The following is a 21,322-nucleotide window of genomic DNA, read 5'->3' as shown; positions in this document are numbered from 1 at the left end:
ATTAAAATCTGTGTACAATTTCAATTCCGCTATTACCAATACTTCACGCTAGATGGCAACCTAATACTGTAACAATATCACCGGCCTCAAACGGAGGTGACTGAGTTGTCTCAATAAATGTGGCGACCGAATTCTCGGCCAAAACGTCAATGTTGGCAGCCCGTATTGTAAGACATGTGACTTGCATTTAAAATATATAGCCTACATTAGTATAATCACCTATTGTTTAGTATCATAACAATACATTGTTAAAATATCTCTCTCTTTCTGTCTTGTGTATGAAGTTTGTGTGAAATGTGGAAAAGGTTTGGGTCTGAATACTTTCCGAAGGCACTACTATGTATGTATGCAGCTGTGTTTGCATAATATTGTACCCTATGATTTAGTTTAGTTTAGTTTATTAGTTTATTATATCGAGGACAATCCAAATACATGAACCATATAAAATACAGTAAAAAAGGCAGCGTTAGCCTAGTCGGCTAATTTTCAGCTGAAGTCCCCGGCCAGTTGCAACATGGCATCCTGAAAAGTAACGTCATTAGTTAAAATAAAACATTTCAATATTCTAAGAACACGTGGCTGAGACAAGGTACCCCAACATCACACTTGACAAAAAACACAAGTAAGCAAGCTGAGGTGATTACAAGCGGCTACAACAAACACTAACAGCGCATAGGGGACAGGGACACATGAAGTCATAGCAAAAACGTAGAAGCACACACAAGCCAGAGCATGTTTGGGTCATTTTTTTTATACGGTGCCATTTGGACTTATAACAAATAAATTGTTGATTTATCTATATTTTAATGTTCTATTATATAAAGGACATATCTAGCTTGCTGAAAAACATAGTGGTCGAGCTCAGGCACCTACATTTTATTTTATTTAGAATACCCTCTGTAGTTGAATAGGGCGAGTGTCTCCAGAACAGAGTGGACACAACAGGGTGGACACTAACAGGGTGGACATGTTGAGTTAAAGTTAGCCTTTAGCCTGCTTGTGTTAGCATAATGCCTAGAATGACCATGAATACTTGATGAGGAATCTAATTTGCACTAAATACTTTTTTTGAAATTATTCAATTTGATTGATCTCCTCAATATTTAGGCATAACAGGGTGGACACGTTATGGTCAACCACATTAAACTCACTGGATAAAAACGTAAAAATCAGATGGTAAAAGAGGTAGAAAATCACACAGCTTACCACATTTGAAATCCCCTCCACTGATGTGATGTCACCTCATGAGAGTGATGTGATTGAGAAATATGGTTTTCTTTTAAAGGGGACATTAACACAGCATAACAGGGTGGACAGTGATCGCAGGGACAAGCAATATTGTAAGCAAAACCTTAATTTTTTCTACCAAATATTTTTGGGGGGGATAAAAACTATATTTGATTTCAATAGATATTGATCAGGAAAATGAAATAATAATAACATGTTTGGAAATGTATATGTTTTTAATAGTTATTTTTGGGATTGAAGTTGAATGAACAACACTGGGGACATCCCAAATCCCATGCAAAATCCAATTTACATCTTTAACCAAAGCTTTTAAAATGTAGAACACAACAACTTAGCCCATATCATTGTATTCATAATAAATAACAATTGACTATACATGAAAAACCTAATGGAATTAGTATTTGTCCAAATTTAGACAAAATACAACATGATTTAGTACTGGGGACAGAAAAGGCACCGTATAAAAAAAAAAGACCCGTTTACAAACCACACCACATACACATTTCAAGCACATAGAAGCCACAGGACAATTACAGGCCACACAACATTAAGCACTTACAAACAGCAATACATTAAACAAACCAAAACATACAAAAAAGGCATTATGGAGAGGCAGCACAGAGAGGGATTAATGAGGACAAGTATAGTTCTGTGTCAGCCAGGCTTTCATGTGTGTTGTGAAGGTGGAGTAAGTATGTATGTCTTTGAGTTGGTTGGGTAGTGAGTTCCAGTTTTCTATTGCTATCACTGAGAAGGATTGTTTACTGAAGGTGCTTTTCCTGAATGGAACTATAAGGTCGCCACGAGAGGTGCTTCTGGTGGGCCGTAAGCTGTGGTCACGCTGGTTTATGAAAGAGTTAAGCGGGGGAGGAGTTTTGTTGTGCAGAATTTTATGGATGAGACAGATGTTTTTGTATTTGATGGTGTCTTCCCAGCGAAGGTATTTACATTTGTCTAAGATGGTACAGTAGTGTGTGCTGTTGGGCTTCTGGTCCATGACCTTAAGGGTCCGCTTGTATAGGGTGGCTAGTGGCTTTAGGGAAGTGCTGTATGCATGGCCCCAGCTTGTCAAACAATGGTGCGACATAATTGATGTGTCCATAGTCTGGCAGCACTCATGGTCAGTGAGCGTCTGATGTACCTGATAACTGAAATGTAATTTATTAAACCATAAACTCCGGTTGACTTTTCCATAAAATAAAATAATATCGAACACAGAATTCTATGGAAGCATATAGTGGACTTAATTCAATGCAATTTGATATTGCAATTGCATGTTCCACTTTAGCATGCGTTCTTGAGTGGGTATAGAAATAGATCACGCAGAACTGGTTGAACAGAAAAACAGCAACCAAGTAGCCTTGAGCAGAGTGGTATGTTAGAAGAGTGGCGCCAATGAGCTTCACATAGTTCCACATAGCTTCCTGGTTAAACTGTCCTGATTTACCCAATATTTACTTTTTATTGGACTAACAAACAGTTGTCAGGCAACATGCTCTGTTGGTATCATGTAGGAACTATTTGGTGTTTGGGCCAAAAGAAAGTTGACCCCTTAATTGGTGCCACGCTTCCTCATAGAACACCAAGAGCAAGTACCTACATGGGTACAGGAGGTCATGGAGGGTGACTAACCTGTGAACAGCTTCCAAATGCAAATGCCACACTTGGAATCAACTCAGACCTTTTACCTGCTTAATTGATGAACACATAATGAAGGAATAGTCCACACTGGCCCATGAAACAGCCTTTGAGTCAATTGTCCAATTACTTTTGGTCCCTTGAAAAAGAGGGAGCTACATATTAAAGAGCTGTAATTCCTAAACCCTTCCTTCAATTTGGATATGAATACCCTTACCCTAAAGCTCAGAGTCTGCACTTTAAACCCATATTCATTATATAACTGTAACTGGAAGATGTTTTGGTAAACAGCTAAAATACAAATAAAAATCTGTCTGTGTCCAAATATATATGGACCTAACTGTACATATGTATGTATATGTTACACCAGTACATACATTCTGTGGCCCCCACCACCATCCAAGTTGCCCATCCGTATGTTAGACCATAGACCGTTACCGTGGTAACCGGGTGTCAAAGCCACTGTGTTTGTTAGTTAGCCAACAAACAAACGTCAAACGGCCAGAACAGAAAAAAAAACTATTCATGTTATGGCTTAGATATTCAGATGTGGAGTGACAGTGTGAAGAGATGAACATGTTGATGTAAGATATCTGTGTATTGTTAAATCTGTAGAAATGGCACACACATGTTTTGTGTTTTTCACGTTTTCCACGTGGTCTTGTCTTGTCAGAGAAAGGGCTGCCAGTTCCCATGTCTCAGTGGTGCTCTTAGACCTGTCGGACACGTGTATATAGTCCTGGTTGACTTTGCCTACAGCAAGCACACTAATTACTGACTTTTGTAATGAAATCACAAAGTCTCACATGATTATTTTTAGCACGCTTTTATTGAAAGTTAGTTAAACCAATAAACGTTTTAACCCAAAGCCTAACCCTAATGCTAACCCTAACCCTAACCCTAAACACTTAAGAGAGGGAACTTTGGACTTTTCTTCTCTCTTTTCCTTTTCTTCCCACATGGCGTCCAACATGGCTGTGAGGGAGGCCTTCTCCTTCTCCCACCGGCCTCTGTCCTCCTGGAGCTTCGTGCAGGCCTCATCCCTGCTCTTCTCCAGGTCCAGCAGGGCAGCCTCAGCTCTCTCACTCTCTTTGGCCCTGTGTCAGAATAATAGCATGTCTGTCTGTTGCCCGGTGACACTGATGATGGTCGTATGACATTATTAGGCTGCCATCTAGCGTGAAATATTGTTTTGTATAATAATAATAATAATAATAATAATACTAATAACTTGGATTTGTATAGCGCCTTTCATAAAACCCAAGGACGCTTATGTGTGAATATAATAGAGTAGAATAAAATACTTTATTATCCGTTAGGATAGGCCTATATTTTGGACGTACATAGAGGCTAACTTGGCACACATAATTACAATCAGTCAAGTGTGATGTTGGGGTACCTACAAAACAATATTTCACGCTAGATGGCAGCCTACTAATGTGAGACAGTGAAAGTAGAGAAACTCACACTCTGCATAAACTTTAAGGAAAAACTCCTTAGACAGAGACTTAGACAAATGTTTTTTTCTTTATTTTGTCATGCTCTATACAAAAAGTGCTAAGTGCTCAGGTGCAAAAAGTGCACGGTCATACGACCATCATCAGTGTCACCGGGCAACAGACAGACATGCTATTATTATAGGGCCACAGGCCTACACAGGTACATACAAAAAATACTAGATAAAATATTTTAAATGTACAATGTACAGGGGTGGAATACAATAGACAATAGTGCAATAGTGGTAATTGGCTCAGTATAATAGAGTAAAATGGCTAAAGTACGTAAATGTAAGTAATGGTAAGTAATGGCATGGAGAGTGCCCCCGATAGGCGCCTGAGAGGTGCCCCAAGAGAGGCGCGCCTGACCAGTGTCATGGTGTCATGGTGAATCCATGGTGGTACAGTGTTGCCTCAAGGCAACATTTGCAACTGTAGTATATTTTACTTGAACACACACACATACATGGACTGTATATGGTATGGGCCTGTTCTCCTGACAAGGGGGGTTGATGACACCTTGTAAACACATCCTTTGTCTTAAGGGCCATATGTTTTTGCCTCAGGAAGTGCTGTCCCTAATATGGGCGTGTTAGAATGACTTCCTGTGAATCTGACCTGAACTGTAACCTGGAATGACTTTTAGGCCAGGTGACATCATTGTAGGGTCTCCTACTTTTCACACCTCAAGCATCCATACAGTGACCGTGATAGGACCATTGTTTGTAACTGTATTTACATACTATTGTTTATAAATAAGGGTGTGGGCCCAGGGGGCTCTCTCTTCTCTTCTCTCAGACCACCAGCTCTATCTCTCTCTCTCTCTCTCTCATATCCTGTATACTGTGTACTTTGTTTAAATAAATAGTCTTAAACTGCTCAGAATTATATTCTTCATTTACTAAACCAACAAGAAGAAACCACACAACTTACCATAATGGTACGGTGTTGCCTCAAGGCAACATTTGTATTTTAACAAGTTTCCATTACTTAATTAACAAATAAAGTAAATTAAACTATTAGAAGGTAAGCTTTACTCAGCTATTATTATGAATATGTTTTGCCAGATTGAAAAAGGCCAGAAAAATATGTTTTCAGACGATGTTTGTGGAGAGAAATGGCTAAGCTGATCCCTGTGGGACAGTCTGCAAAAAAGGGATTCAGCATGGCCTACAGAGAGACATGTGACACATTCAAACACTGCTTTTGGTTCCTTATGGCCCTGCCGCTTTTTCTAAGTATTGCATCATAACTGGGGATGCATTGTGTGAATGTAAAAGGCCAAGAATGGGTATGTTGCCTAGAGGCAACAAGGTGCCATAGAGGGTTCGTAATGTGTCCTACTGATCACCTTATTATTTATATGAATACATTTCATAACATGCAATTATAGATCAAATTAAATTGTACAACATATTTCAGGTGAGGGGCTGTTTTGCAATAATGGTTGGGTTTGTTTTGGACAAATCATGCCCCTCAGCTCAAGAGACCTGTCACATGTCTTTGTGATGTCATACTGTATTATTATATTCTTTTTAATCTTTATCTTTATTACATTCTATTAATGTTTTATTCATATTTTATCAGTTCTATTTTACCCTTCTAATTCCTACTTACTTCCATAACTGATGTTACCAGTGAAGACAAGAGCAGGTGATCTCCAATTGATAGCGGGTTTTATTGTGTGGCTCTGTCCGTACAGACAGACACGCAAAATGAGAGAAAATCATTCCCCTTAGGGAGGGTGAGGAAGGTATCCTTACCCCCTCCGTCCACTCTCCCCTCCATAAGGGGAATGATTTAAAGCAGAGGTTCTCAACCCTCTCCTCTGGGACCCCCAGCCGCTCCACATATTTGATCTGTTCCACCACCAGCACACCTGATTCAACTGATCAAGTATAAAGCAATTATGGTTTGTACTTGATCAGTTGAATCAGGTGTGCTGGTGGTGGAACAGATCAAACATGTGGAGCGGCTGGGGGTCCCCGAGGAGAGGGTTGAGAGGGTTGAGAACCGGCTCGGTCCTACCGCCTCCTCCGGCCTCCCCTCCTCCTCTCCGGCTAACCCTGGGGCGCCGGCGGTCTTCTGTCGTGAAACCACTTTGATGTCTGTCACAACAGAGTTGACGGGTTGTTGCTGGGGTTTCACATTTCGGTATTTTCTCCCGACAAATATATTAAAATATATATTTTATATTTTTATATTTTAGTTGAAATAGGGTGATATATTCTGGGCCAGATACTAACTAGTTGTGATATTACCGTACGTGGTCTGGCCGTTATCGGGCTGGTCCGAATTCGTCCAGGTCCGTCGGTGCTTGCTGGGGTGAATCATGAATGAAAAAACATTGACATAGAAAAATAACAAAATAATAATCAAGAGGCAAGTTAACTAGGACACTATGTGAATATGTAACTACAAGTTGACTTAGGGGTAACATAGTAAATCTATCATAGTTCATACAAACAGCAAATAACACATTTAGTGTGTAGCAGTCAATATACATTTGAAGATACATTTATATGATCTATTAAAGATAAAATTATTTCTTTGAAATAAAGGAAAAAAAAGCATTTTTCTAAATCTCTGTCTAAGGAGTTTTTCCTTAAAGTTTATGCAGAGTGCGAGTTTCTCTACTTTCACTGTCTCGCTATTTTTCGAAACTACCGCACCTGCTACCAATCATTGGACGAAAAAGGACACAGCAAGGCGTACTTTATAGCCTAATAATAAAGACTTTATAGCCTAATAATGTGACAATATCACCAGCCTCAAACGGAGGTGACTGAGTTCAATAATGTATGTAATGTAGTGAATTATGATCAAAAAACATAACTCGAGAAGATAACCTCAGTGGTCCAAAGGGTGGTTGTTGGTGTGTTTGAACCCCTGGGCCTTTGGCCACGCAGCCTACTGTGTAAACATGACAGGACCAATGGCTTTATGGCAGGTGTACGAAGGTTCGATACATGGTGTTATATAATGATTCCTATTAAAAAGTCTCCCGTCTTTACTCGCCTCCATTTTCTCTGTGCCATTCCTAAGCATTCGCACATCAGTCACATTGTATCTTCCGTTATAAGTCATGGCTCAACAGGAATACAAACTTCTTAGTGAACGGCTCTTTACGTACAAGGGAGTAACGTTTCCCGTGGACGACTCGATGGTTCTCACTACTGATTATATCGACAGCTTGGAAGACTTTGAAATCAAAGACAGCGATGTTTTCGTCGTCACTTTCCCGAAATCAGGTAAATATTCTTTTTTTGGGATTGCAGGTTATCGGCACAATGATATTGACTACTACAATGACTACTAGTATAATTCTTAGCTCCATATTTTTCTAGGATTATTTACTTTTAGATTGTGTTGTGTGTGTAGAATCCAAATAACTATTGCCTACTCCTTGCTCAGACAATATACAAATGTAATAATCTTAGACACATATGGGGCTATATGAACATGTATTCTAGACTGAGTTGTTTTCTCTTAGTATTGCATATGGATGCCAGTAGCCTTTTTTGTCCGTCTGTGAAGTGGTCTGATTGTGTAGAAAACTTTTGAGGGTCTTGATTTGGAGGCCTTTAATTTGATCCCTACCAAACACCACATTTCGTTAGACGTGCTACGATCTAAGAACGCTCTCCAAGGTACCAGTTTGATTCTTCAGGCTTATCAGGTGGAAACACGTGAAGTTTAGTATTCGTTTACAATGTTCCCTGGAATTCTCAGGGGTGGTCTTTACAATACTACCTCTGCACCAGTGGAGGCTGGTGACTTCCAGAATTGAGGAGGCCAATTTTTTTCCGCTTGCTCGCTTCACTCGCGATGGAATGTTCCCTGTTCTTCTTATCTCTGAAGAAATGACATTGCTGTAAGTCTATGAGCCTGCCTGATAATTAACTCAAAAAATATGTATATTAAATATATTGAATAAAACTACATTTGATAAAGAAACTGTTACTTATCTTTTTTATATGCTAAACTTGATTAAATTGATGATTACATGTTGAAGCTGTAGAAGAAGAAGAAGAATGAAAAATGTAGGCTAAACAAATTTGTTTTTTAACCACATAATTATCAAATCCCTGCCTTTTACACATGTTCACTGGGCATTTGTATTACATCCAAATGTCATTTCTCAACTTAATTATCAGGCAGGCTCATAGACTTACAGCAATGTCATTTCTTCAGGCAGGCACATAGGCTAAGCTCTGCACAATGAATTCCATCAATCAGAACTTTCTGATTGTAGCTTACCCTCCAAATAGTATGCCTTTGGCCAATCACATATTGCCATGAAAAAAAATTTGCATTACATTGACTTCTATGAGAAACCACTTTCCTGGGGAGGCCTGGCCTCCCTCAATACAAACGGATAGGGATTCTGGCCTGTAGGTGCTTTACAATTGCAATATTGGGTTTTAGCCATGGAAAAATTCTGATTTATGAACAAAACGGAAATAATATCAATATACAAACAATTAAAATATGTTTTTTGTTAAATAAATAAAAAATAAAAAATAAAAAATATAATTATTGCTTTTTAAAATCTCTCTTTCTTCTCTCAAATTATTGGGGAGGCCAGGCCTCCTCCACCTCTATGGAGGAGCCTCCACTGCTCTGCACATACTGTATATTGCATAGTTACCTGTTACTACCATTCTTGTTGTATTATGTCATACTCTATTTGCACTTTTGGTTGGATGCTAAACTGTGTTTCGTTGTATAGTACTTGTACACTTGTGTAGTTAAATAACTTAGCATAAGTGCCATGTACCTGTGTATGTCTGTGCATGTGTGTGCTGTAACTACTATTTTCTATCTTACTGAGTCCAAAGGGAACATGTGGTTGGTGTGTTTAGATTAGATTAGATTAAATGTAATTAGATTCAACGTTATTGTCATTGCAGAGTACAATTACCACACAGTTAATGAATGAATGAATGAATGAATGGTCTTTATTGTCATTAATACAATACAGGTACCATACAACGAAATTTGGGAGGGGGGGCTCCCCTGGTGCTAGGAAAAAAATACTAAAACAAGAAGGGAAAGAGCTGGTTTACATAAATAAAGGCTAGTTAAGCATCTAACCAGAAGTGCAAATAGTGATACAGTGCAAAACATGATATTGTAGACAAAATAGGATATATGTACAGTTATGAAGTGATAATTACAGTATGGTAAGTACAGTAGGTAGTAGGTATATACAAGAGATGGATAACAGTAAGCTATGTACAGTTAAGGTAGCTACAGATACTGGGAGTCAGTACCTCATGTTGGGGGGGGGGGGGCTGGGGGGGATTGTTCATCAGAGTGACATCTGTGTGAAAGAAGCTGTTCTGGAGCCTGCTGGTACGGGACCTGGGGATCCTGTACCTCTTCAGTCTCACGATGGGGATCAAACAGACCGTGGCTGGAGTGCGAGGTGTCCTTGAGGATGCTTACCACCCTCCGCCGACACTGGTCTGCCTGGAGGGACTCGATGGTGGGGAGTTCGGTGCTGATGATGTGCTGGGTGGCTTTCACCACCCGTTGCAGGGCCTTCTGTTTGGCACAGTGCAGTTGCCATACCACACTGTGATGCAGTTGGTGACGATGCTTTCGATGGTGCACCAGTAGAAGTTGGCTAGAATCCTGGGAGACAGCTGGGTCTTCTTCAATCTCCTCAGCAAGTATAGGTGCTGCTGCGCCTTTTTGACCAGGGATGAGGAGTTGAGGGTCCAAGAGAGGTCCTCGAAGATGTGGAGACCCAGGAACTTGAAGCTGGGGACACGCTCCACATCCATCTCATTGATGTCGACGGGGGTGTGTACACAGCCCTTGGTTTTCCTAAAGCCCACAATGATCTCCTTGGTCTTCCTGGCCAGGTTGTTGTTGGCACACCCCCCCAGTTGCTGGACCTCCTCCCTGTAGGCCGACTCGTCATTTGTCATTTCTGTTTGGACCCCCGGCCAATTTAATAGTCAATCCTGCCCTCTCTTCTCACCTTCACTCACGCTTGTTCTTCTTCTTTCTCTCTCTCACTCTGTCCCCCTCCCTTTTCTCTCCTCCTCCCCTCTCACTTCGCTCCCCCCCCCCCCTCCCCTCTCTCTCTCCCCTCTCTCTCTCACTCTCAGGTACTGTGTGGACCCAGCGAATCGTCACCCTCATCTACGAGAAAGACTTCCCAGAGCTAGAGAACCAGATCATGTTGGAGCGTATGCCCTGGATAGAATTCCTTCCGAGGGGGAAGCCCCTCTATTCCACGCGCCCCTCTCCCCGGCTCTTCTGTTCCCATCTACAACAGCACCTCATGCCCAAGGGACTGCACCAGAAGAAGGCCAAAGTGAGTAGGAATGACACAACGCACAAACACAAGGACAAACACAGGCACACACACTCACACAATTGCCGAGATGCACACACACACAGATAACCCATCATATATCTTCTCCTTCAGGTGATCTATGTGACCAGGAACCCAAAGGATGCCCTGGTGTCGTATTTCCACTTCTCTAAGTTCATGAAGAGGCTGGAGAATCAAGACCACTATGACGAGATGCTGGACAAGTTCTTCTGTGGACAGAGTGAGTGCCACATCTGTCACACCTTATCAGTCACATTCACTCCTCATTTCGGAGTTGGCTAACTAATCACTGAGACACTTTTTTAAATACATGCCCCCCCCAAAAAAAACATAGATCCAGGTTCGGTCATAATGTGACAGGGTCTGGTAAAAAAAAAAAAACTCCTCAAGTAGAGCAATGTCATTTTTCTGTAAGCTTTCAAATGATGTGTCATATATTGTAATCTGAAAATAGCTGAAGAAGATATGCTTATTTGAATGTTGGTACACCTCAAACCAAATAGTGGAGAAACCCGCTCTGAATCAAAACACATGCAAAACAGCTGCTAGTAGGCTACCGCTAAAAAGGAACATGCTATGAACATCTAACTGCATGTTTAGGACATCACAACATGCTGATAGAACATCAACATGCTAAAAACACAATAACTACACATAGTTTGTTTACAAGCCATGTATCACTTGTGCAGTAGCCTATGGCAGATGTAGTGGACAATTCCTACTTTGTGTTTATTACAAACTGCAATTTCCCAAGTGAATCAACATTCTTTTATTTCTGGTTTCATTGAACTATAAAAGCCTCGTCTATGAACATCCAAGGGTCAGGTCACCGTGACCTGATGGGTGTGACTATGTCTCTATATAACACTGTGCAATTGTGAATATCACCAGATCATTTTCCAGACCATCTAGGCCAGCGGTTCCCAAACTTTTGGGACTCGAGGCCCACTTAAAAATCTCTAAAGTATTCGCGGCCCACACAGGCATTTTACAGACGTGTAAATGTTTTTGTGTGTCTCATCATTATTCTCTTATTCTTATTGAATATTTCATATGCATCATCATACAATCATCATACATACAGTGCAGTAGGTCTAGTAGTAGCACACTGATGATGAATTTTTGAAGGTTTTAAAGAAAAAAATACCATGCATGTATTTTTTTAATAAAAACGTTTTTGTAAAAATATATTTTGCCCATGATTTGGCGGCCCACTTGCAGTACTCTCACGGACTACCAGAGGGCCGCGGCCCATAGGTTGGGAATCGCTGATCTAGGCTATGCAAACTCTAGATTCTTGATCTCATTGTTACGTTAAGAATAAACGGCTTAAGCTTCTGATTCTCCTGTGTTTGCTAGCAAATAGGGAAAAAACCCTACACAGACGATACAGTGAATCCAATTCACACATTCTTTTCTTTTAAGTATTTTGTGATCCTAAAACTGTTGTTTGTTATATCGAGTGGCCACTTCAAACTTTTGCAATATGCAAAAAACTGACCGTGGCCCTGTCTCTGCAGTGCTCGGCGGATGCTGGTTCGACCACGTCAGAGGATGGAACCTTAACAAGGACAAGTACAACATCCTCTTCATCAGCTACGAAGAGATGATCAGGGTGAGACCACAAACATATATATGTGTGTGTCCATTCAGCGTGTGTTTGTTTGTGTGTGTGTGTGTGTGTGTGTGCCCGGTGATAAAGGTCTCAGTATTGTTCTCCGTTAGGACCTGAGGTCGGTGGTAGTGACACTGGTAGAGTTTGTGGGGAAGAAGCTGTCTGACGCGGCCATCGACAGCATCGTGGAGAGAGTCACCTTCGACAACATGAAGAAGGACCCCCGTGCCAACTATGAGTTCATGCCTAAGGAAGTCAAAGACTTCAGCAGCAAGGGGAAGTTCCTGCGCAAAGGTGAGGAGAAGACACTGACTGAGGAGCTGTTGGATATGTCAACATTGACAGCCTGTATGTGTGTGGTGGGGGGGGGGGGGCATGTTGTTGTACGTGTTGATGTGTTGATGTACGCACACAAGCACACAGTGTGCAGTATGTGCAAACATTTGGGTAAATATACAACCAGTACAACCAGCTTTACTATCATCACAATACATCGTTTAACATTTGTCTCTCTCTCTTTCTGCCTTCGTGTGTGTGTGCGCGTGCGTGTGTGACTGTGTGTGTGCATGTGTGACTGTGTGTGTGCGTGACTGTGTGTGTGTGTGTGTGTGTATGTGTGTGTGACTGTGTGTTTCAGGTACGATAGGAGACTGGAAGAACTCGTTGACAGTGGCTCAGAGTGAACGCTTTGACCAGGTCTACCAGGAGAAGATGAAGGATGTACCTCTGAAATTCATCTGGGACATCAAAGAACTCCAGGGCTGACACAGACACACACAGACACACACGCACGCGCACGAACGCACACACACCCACAGTCACACACATACACACACAGTCACGCACTCACAGTCACGCACGCACACAGTCATGCACTCACAGTCATGCACGCACACAGTCATGCACACACACACACACACACAGTCACACAACCACAGTCACACACACACATAGTCATGCACCCACAGTCACACACGCACACAGTCATGCACTCACAGTCACACACACACACAGTCACACACGCGCACACACACACACACCCGAAGACAGAACGAGAGTGAGACAAATGTTAAACGATGTATTGTGATGATACTAAAGCTGGTCGACTAACAAGTTTTAGTCAAGCACTATAAATCCTAACCTCACTGTATGTACTGTATATGTATGTGTCTGTGCTGTATGTATGTATCAGCAGTGTTTGTAGTGTAGCCACTATGTATGCCCAAAACAGTATAATATACAGTAATAAATTCTTCAATAATAGATTGTCTCAATTATTGTCCTCAATAATAGATTGCCTGTTGGTGCCGGTAGTGACACCAACTATCTTAGAGGCCATCAATGGCAGGGAGTTGGGCACCGGTGATGCGATTTTCAGTATCAAATGCCCTCTCTCTAGAATGAATGAATGAATGAATGAATGAATGAATGAATGGTCTTTATTGTCATTAATATAGTACAGGTACCAAACAACGAAAGTTGGGAGGGGGGGCTCCCCTGGTGCTAGGAAAAAAATACTAAAAACAAGAAGGGAAAGAGCTGGTTTACATAAATAAAGGCTATATACACTATCCACTATACTATAAATAAAACACTGTGCTGTACTCTATGCTATGCTATACCCATTCTAACATTTCCTATTCTCTGAACCTTATGTACCCTAGGGTTGTCATATTGCACATAGTGTTATTGCACATTCATTTAAAGTGTCGCAGTTTGCAGGTTTGAAATGTTCACAGTTGTGTTTCAGTATTGCACTTGAATGAATGAATGAATGAATGAATGAATGAATGGTCTTTATTGTCATATAGTACAGGTACCAAACAACGAAATTTGGGAGGGGTGGCTCCCCTGGTGCTAGGAAAAAAAAGAAGAAAAAAAAGAAGGGAAAAGAGCTGGTTTACATAAATAAAGGCTATATACACTATCCACTATACTATACTATACAACACTTGATTACTAGAAAGCTGAACAGTAATGTAAAAAGCGTGTTGAGAACGTTATGCAGTTATTACGGAGTTATTATATAGGGCAACTGATATTACTGGTATTACTAAAACATCTGTTATATCTGCGCATGTACTTGAAGCCATACGGTAAGGCTGGGTGGGTGACGTCGAGGTGGTATTACGGTAACATGCCTCCCTTGAACTCTTTCTGATCCAGGAATACTGTACTCTTACACACCTCCCGTAGGGGTTGATGACATATCGGAAGGGCTATTCTCGTAGACCGAAACCCCTCCCCGTCACAAACAAACGTTTTTTTCTTTCAGTCGGGTATAATACAACACAAAGATCGTGGTATATGCTGTACGAGGACGCGAGGGAAAAACAAATATAGAAGGTCCGACGGGAGGAAAAACTAATAACCGATATGGCACAGGCGAACATATCGGTAGCGGAAAGTCAGTTCAAATGCCCCATCTGCTTGGATATCTGGAAGAATCCGGTGTCCATCCCGTGCGGTCACACCTATTGCATGGCGTGCGTTAACGGTTACTGGGATCGAGCGGACGCGGGCCACTACAGCTGTCCGCAGTGTCGGGAGACGTTCAGCCCCAGACCCGTGCTCCGGCGCAACACGGTGCTGGCCGAGGTGGTGGAGAAACTCACACTGAACGACCTGGTCCCGTCCTCCGAGCCGGAGCAGAGAGCGCGGAAACAGGTGATCACACAACAGAACCACGTTTTAGGCTAACGGACTAGAACACCTGTTGAATCTATAACTAGTAGTAGGCCCAGTCCACTGCATGGGATGTTCCGTTGGTCAGCCCCGATTAGATGTAGTGTTATGTAACTGGAAAGCAATTGGGCCTGTTTCATATATTGGTACTACTACAGCCCCCCTGTATGAGGTGTCCAAGTAGGGCGGGAAGATAACGGAGAGAAGTGTGCACTTATGGTAACATATAGGAGTGGGCTGACTCTTCAACACAGCCCCTCACCATAGAGACTCCCTAAATCCAAGCAACATGTTGGCAACGAGATGTTGGCATGTTGCATAGATAGTGGAATGTCTTACACTATCAATAAACTGTTAACTATTTTCAACCTCTCTCTCGCTCTCTCAGACTCAACTGCTGGACTCTCAGAGGATGCTGCAAGGTCGGTTACGGAATGGGGAGAGGGAGCTGGAAGAGTTCCAACAGAGCCTGGAGTCCCTCAAGGTGGGGGCCTGCACAATGCACACGTTTCTCTCTCTCTCTCTCTCTCTCTCTCTCTCTCTCTCTCTCTCTCTCTCTCTCTCTCTCTCTCTCTCTCTCTCACACACAAGCTTTACTACCGATGGTGCACTGTGAAGTACTGCCACGCTGTGGCCCCTTCTAATATACAGCCCCTGAAAGTACTTTGTTGAAATACTTTTCAAGTACAACCACCACCTCTCTCTCCCCCCCCCCCTCCTCTTCCTCTCTCCCTGTGCCAGGTGTCAGCCTCTGGGGTGCTGGAGGAGAGCGAGGCCCTGTTCGTGGACCTGGCCCAGCGGCTGGAGAAGACCCGGGGGGAGGTGAGGGCCAGGCTGGAGGCCAGGGAGCGAGCTGTGGTGGGCCGGGCGGAGAGGGAGCAGGAGGCCCTGGAGAGGGAGCTGGAGGAGCTGAGGAAGAGGGACCAGGAGATGACTCAGCTGGTGCTCACAGAGGACCACGCCCACTTCCTCCAGGTGAGGTGGTGGTGGTGGTGGTGGTGGGGGGGGGGGGGGGAGGTGTGTTTAAAATGGATTATAATTAGTTTTCCAAGTAATGTATACCTAGTTTATGAATAATGTACACACGTGTATAGAACTATTTAGGTGTGAGAGTTCGATATCCACTCGGGGCTCGCCGGAGACTGAGCTTGCATCCAGGCGCCGGTTCTTAATGCATCGCAAACGCACTTAGCTGGCGCCTGAATGTGAAGTGCACTTCCATGTAAAACGGTTCCCAGACGGGGTGGATGTGATATAAGAGAGAAGGGGAGAGAGAGAGAGAGAGAGAGAGAGAGAGGGGGGGGGGGGGGAAGGGGCAACAGCGCAGGGAAGAGAGAAAGATGAAGGGAAATATAATTATCCTTCTTCTTTTTTTTCTCACTCATCACCACCACCGCCGCCGCCTCCACTCCATCCTCTCCTCTCCGTCCCAAGGCGGCTCCCCTGCTGTGTGTCCTCCCGGCCACAGGGAGGCGCCCCAGAGCCCAGAGTCTCCCCACGGAGGGCTTCACTGCGGCCCGCAGAGCCCTGTCCCACCTCAGGGCACGTATGGAGGAACTCTGCAGGGAGGAGGTGGAGAAGATCAGCCGCGCAGGTGTGTGTTCCGTGGGGAACACACTCATTTACACACACACACACGCACGCACACACACACACACACACACACACTAGAAAAGAAACATACCCTCCCTAGACTGTGCACCCAAATGTTTGCACATACTGCACACTGTGTGCTTGCGTGCGTACATCAACATATCAACACGTACAACAACATGCCCCCCCCCACCACACACACACAGTCTCATACACACACACACGCACACGCACACAGGTCTACACACTAAGGTGTCTGTCTCTCTCTCTTCCTTTGCAGTGAATGAGAGTTCCTCAGCCTGTCACCTGTCTGGTGGAGAGTGTGCAAAAGGTAAGCCAGGGAAACAGGACACAACACACACACACACACACACACACACACACTCACTCACACACAACTGGTTTTTCACCCTGAGGCCTCGGATGAGATTGACAGCGCTGCTCTTTCAGGGTCACCCCTGTGTCCGTATCAGAACGCGCTTGACCCAGTTCATCCCCGGCCCTGGCTGGCGTAAACATGGCGTTTAACACGAGACCTGTTAGGCTTTAATTAGCCATTAATAATGGAGAAGAAAGAGGACAGTGAGTACTCCCAAATACATGGTCCGGTTCCCCGTCATGGTCAGTTGGTTCGTCGCCAGGGGTCAAGGCGGTCGGTCGTTGAACATGACAAGTCATTTCCAGTGAATTCTTTGTATGTTTGCGAGAACAATATTCAAATGTACATTTCCAATGACTCTGACTGCTCTTCTTAACGCTCTTTTTACTAACTTGCCCATCTCTTATTCCGTACATCCTTTTTTCCTCTCTCTCTCTCTCTCTCTCTCTCTCTCTCTCTCTCTCTCTCTCTCCCCCTCCGTAGCAGTGGCCCTGTCGTTCTCCCCGTCCTCCCTCTCTCTCCAGCCGGCGGACCAGCGGATGAGAGCGGCGTTCCTCAGGTGTAAGTACTGCCCACGCTACACCCCTCGTCAGCCCCGCGGCCGTACCGTAGTAACCCGAGGAGGCCACGTTTTCACACACCTGTGCCAACAACGCCATCCCTACACCTCATCCATCCATCACCCCCCCCCTCCGCCACCACCACCCGTATTGTTGACGTTAAGTTGGCTGGAACCCTCGTCTTTTCAGAAAGACGATCTCTCTTTATCTCGGTCTGTCTATTTTCCTCACCCCTCTTTTTTTTCCTACCCACCCCACCCCCCGCCCCCAACTATTATTTAGGTTGATTAACAGGTACAATAGGGGACACGCTCTAGATCATGGAGGAAGCAGGTGTAACGTTTTAATAATTCACAGCATCAATAAAGATGAAAGCCAAGTATGTCATATCCATTAGAACACGATACTAATCTGTCTAGACCTTGTCACAGTCTATAGAAGCAGCTCCCAAACTCGGGGCTCGGGGATTCCGTGTGGAGTCCCCTTTCAAATGGGCGTCCCTTGAGAAAATCAAACTAACCTCTATGATTTCATAGGTAAGACACAAACATTTTAATTTTTTACTCTCTCTGTGTATTGCACCTGTAGCCTATACTGCAAGTAGTTTTGGGTTTCAAATCCAAGCAATTAGAACATATTTTTTAAGCAATCAAGTTGTTGGGGTCGCAGGAAATGATTGATGTCAATTTGGGGTTGCAACCCAAAAACGTCTGGGAACCCCTGGTCTATGGTCGAGGCCCTCAGATGAATTCTGACGAGTCATACAGCGATGATACTTGACACTGTACTTCAAGTGGTACTCAGCATGACATGACTTCAATGAATCTCAGACAAACCAAGAAGCTGTTATTGGGTAGCACACAAATACAAAGATATGTCCTTTCTCAGAGAACCGTGGAATTAAGTTTAAAAAGAAAAAAAGCTGAAACACAGAGTAAAGTGGGACTCTAGTCTAGGATCAAGTTCTACCTCGGTCAGTCTCCGTCCATCTATGGTCACTATGGTGACACCCACCATAATGCTCTTCAACCCTTTCCCTCCCGCCCCCTGTTCCCTCCTCTCCCCCAGGCTCCTGCCGCCTGTCCCTGGACCCAGACACGGCCCACCCCACCCTGGTTCTCCTGGAGGCCCCCCAGGGCGCCCACTGCGGAGAGGAGCCCCAGGCCTACATCCCCCACCCCCAGCGCTTCGACAGCGTGGCCCAGATCCTGTGTCGCGAGGGCCAGTTCGGGGGGGCCAGCTACTGGGAGGTGGAGTGGAGGGGCGGCGGGTGGGTGGACATCGGGGTGACGTACCGGGGCATCGGACGCAAAGGGGGCGGCAAGCCCTGCCTGCTGGGCCGGAACGAGAACTCCTGGAGGCTGAGGTGCACCCACGCCGGCTACGCCGCCTGGCACGACAACAGGAAGACCACCGTGGCGGCGCCGCCGTGCCCGCGCATCGGGGTGTTCGTGGACAGACAGAAGGGGGTGCTGTCCTTCTACGGCGTGGCGGAGACCGTGTCCCTGCTGCACACGTTCCACTGTTCCTTCTCCCAGCCGCTGTACCCGGCCTTCCGCCTGGACCTGGACGCTACCATCGTCATCTGCGCCCACGAAGGGAACAACGGGAATCCTCCATAAAGCCCCCCCCCCCCATCGGATGTCTCTCGCTTTAAATACATATATTGGATCTATACTATGCACCCAGTTCAACCCCCGAACTGGTCATGAAAGACAATGTTTTTGTTTGAGGAGAGACTGAACTGTGCCGTATACTGTACTGTATAGACTCCCCGTTCACATCACCTAGATACACTCACCATTTGAATGGGCCTGTTTGTTCTGCTCATTCTATTTCTATGGGTAGGCCAACTGAAAGCTGTAATGTAGCACTGTTAAATTTGTTCTTTTTTACATTTTTGGCATTTAGCAGATGCCTTTATCCAAAGAGACTTACGACAAATGCCCACGGAAACCCACAATAAGTACGTAAGAGTTGGAGGGGAACTTGGTTGGTGTTAAAATAATTATGCTTCGACATTCAGTACGTCCTTACACCCACTAGGGTTCCCTTGTGACTTCATTCCATTTTCACCACTAGGGAGGGAACTGTGAAACTGTCTCCGCCTATCCGTACGTCACACGCAATATCTCAGACACCACTGGGACAATTTTAATTAAACTTGGGTGATGATGCGTCTTGCCATAGAGGTCCAGCATGCATTTATAAAATAACACTGATTGGCCCGAAGGGGGATGCACACAAGTAGGGGTGCAACATGATCACAGTAGACCCCCCATTCATGGGGGACAAGTTTACTGTAGACTTGTTTACAAATGGTGTTATTACAGCAGACTATCTAGTCTCAGGACCAAGCACTGTGGCCGATACTCAGAAAAGTAATCAAATTCTGGACCTCATCACCTCAACCTGACATTTTCCTCAAGTTGATCAATCACACAGCTTTAACCTAAGCCTAATATGCCTTGGTGTGAGATATCACACACCCAAGGACATCAGCAACTTAAAACTTTATTTTCTAACACTTATACAAATATGTAGCAGTTGGATGTATGACATTCACACTGATAGAAATGTTTTCTTGTCACACTGCAAGTGCATTCCTCATGAAACAAAGACATTGTTCTCAGTAGCTACACTAGGTAACTTGTGGTTGGTCCATAGATTAGGCCGACTTGAGATGCCCTTAATATCTCTATCTCTACCTGCCTTTACCTTCTCCCACGTGTTTTCACCCGTGACTGTAAATGCGTATGTCATGTAAGTGTTATGCAATTGTCTTCAATAAACATTGAAAAAAAGATTATGTTTTGTTAGTGGACAGAATGTATCTATCAATCAATCTACAGTTCCTGAAAAGAATGAAAAGACCACTGCAAAATTATCAGTTTCTCTGGTTTTACTATTTTTAGGTATGTGTTTGAGTAAAATTATCATTTTTGTTTTATTCTATAAACTAAACTCTGTCGCTTTGTTGTCCCCAATGTCTGCTGCTTTACCTTGTTCCTCTGAACCGCCGTCTTTGACATTTTAAGGATGGAAGCAACCTCACTGACGCTCACTGCATCCCTCTGCCAGTAAAGCCAGAATTGAACCCTTTTCTTTGAACAAAACTTTTCTTTTCAATTCTTTTGGCATGGTCAATAGTTATTTTCCAATTCATTTTGAAGTACTAGCACTGTTTTTGCCATCTAGCTGGACCGTGATGAATGTTAAATAAGATTAGTCTCAGGTGATCACCTAATCAGTACCTCACTAAGTAGAATAAGGTGTGCCTGTGTTAGAATTCAACAGACACTGGAATGGCCTGGCTGCCATAGATATGCTGAATTAAGAAAACTTTGGAGTGGTCTCTTATTTTTTTTCCAGAGCTGTATGTAGTCCCTCCCCGAGGGGCGTGGTCTGTATGTAGTCCCTCCCCGAGGGGCGCGGCCTCTAGTAGAAATCACATGACATCAATGAACAAAAACAAATGTCATATGACTTCAGATTCATTGCCAAGATGGCGACTGGGGCGCAGGCAGTATTTACCTGTATTCTGTTCATTCATAGCGGCGTTTTAGGTTTTCCGGTCAACCAAAATATTGGCGATAGTCCGACTTGTGGATACAAGGTAAGTCACGTGTCCTGGTCCGGTTTGGAGGGAAATAACCACGGCGGTGTAGACCGGAAACTGGACGAGTCTGGGACAAGTTTATTTCCACTTTTACATTAGCGTCATTTTGGTTCTAATAATTATTAATAAGTGTTAAC

At 43.8% G+C, this 21,322-nt stretch overlaps 3 protein-coding genes across 3 annotated transcripts in view; all 3 read left to right on the top strand.

The window, feature by feature from the left end:
• Positions 1 to 7,414: 7,414 nt before the first annotated feature.
• Positions 7,415 to 13,604, top strand: LOC308151298 (amine sulfotransferase-like). The gene is made up of 6 exons (XM_080524140.1): positions 7,415 to 7,633; positions 10,505 to 10,713; positions 10,828 to 10,954; positions 12,255 to 12,349; positions 12,460 to 12,643; positions 12,987 to 13,604. The coding sequence occupies exons 1-6, from the start codon at positions 7,468 to 7,470 to the stop codon at positions 13,112 to 13,114; spliced, it is 909 nt and encodes a 302-aa protein (XP_080380266.1). The 5' UTR covers positions 7,415 to 7,467; the 3' UTR covers positions 13,115 to 13,604.
• Positions 13,605 to 14,725: 1,121 nt separating this feature from the next.
• LOC308151111 (E3 ubiquitin/ISG15 ligase TRIM25-like) lies at positions 14,726 to 19,237 on the top strand (the record flags this gene model as incomplete). Its single annotated transcript, XM_080523931.1, has 7 exons — positions 14,726 to 15,016; positions 15,423 to 15,518; positions 15,776 to 16,009; positions 16,469 to 16,628; positions 16,908 to 16,958; positions 17,490 to 17,567; positions 18,635 to 19,237. 7 exons carry the CDS (start codon positions 14,726 to 14,728, stop codon positions 19,186 to 19,188), a joined length of 1,464 nt encoding a protein of 487 aa, XP_080380057.1. The 3' UTR covers positions 19,189 to 19,237.
• A 1,840-nt stretch (positions 19,238 to 21,077) lies between these two features.
• man2b1 (mannosidase, alpha, class 2B, member 1) overlaps positions 21,078 to 21,322 on the top strand; it is a 12,676-nt gene continuing 12,431 nt past the window's right edge. Inside the window, exon 1 of the mRNA XM_080524858.1 lies at positions 21,078 to 21,182. The gene's annotated coding sequence lies outside the window, so the exon portion shown is untranslated. The remainder of the gene's footprint in view (positions 21,183 to 21,322) is intronic.

Source organism: Nansenia antarctica (assembly GCF_963989245.1).
Source record: "Nansenia antarctica genome assembly, chromosome: 2".
NCBI classification, from domain to species: domain Eukaryota; kingdom Metazoa; phylum Chordata; class Actinopteri; order Argentiniformes; family Microstomatidae; genus Nansenia; species Nansenia antarctica.
The sequence above is the reverse complement of the archived record's forward strand: the minus strand, read 5'-3'. Positions and strand labels throughout refer to the sequence as shown.

Excerpts from the sequence above, each read along its gene's own strand:
- LOC308151298 (XM_080524140.1), top strand. The coding sequence starts at position 7,468 with ATGGCTCAACAGGAATACAAACTTCTTAGTGAACGGCTCTTTACGTAC. Across the intron at positions 7,634-10,504 it reads CGTCACTTTCCCGAAATCAG|GTACTGTGTGGACCCAGCGA; the intron begins GTAAATATTCTT and ends TCTCACTCTCAG. Across the intron at positions 10,714-10,827 it reads TGCACCAGAAGAAGGCCAAA|GTGATCTATGTGACCAGGAA; the intron begins GTGAGTAGGAAT and ends CTTCTCCTTCAG.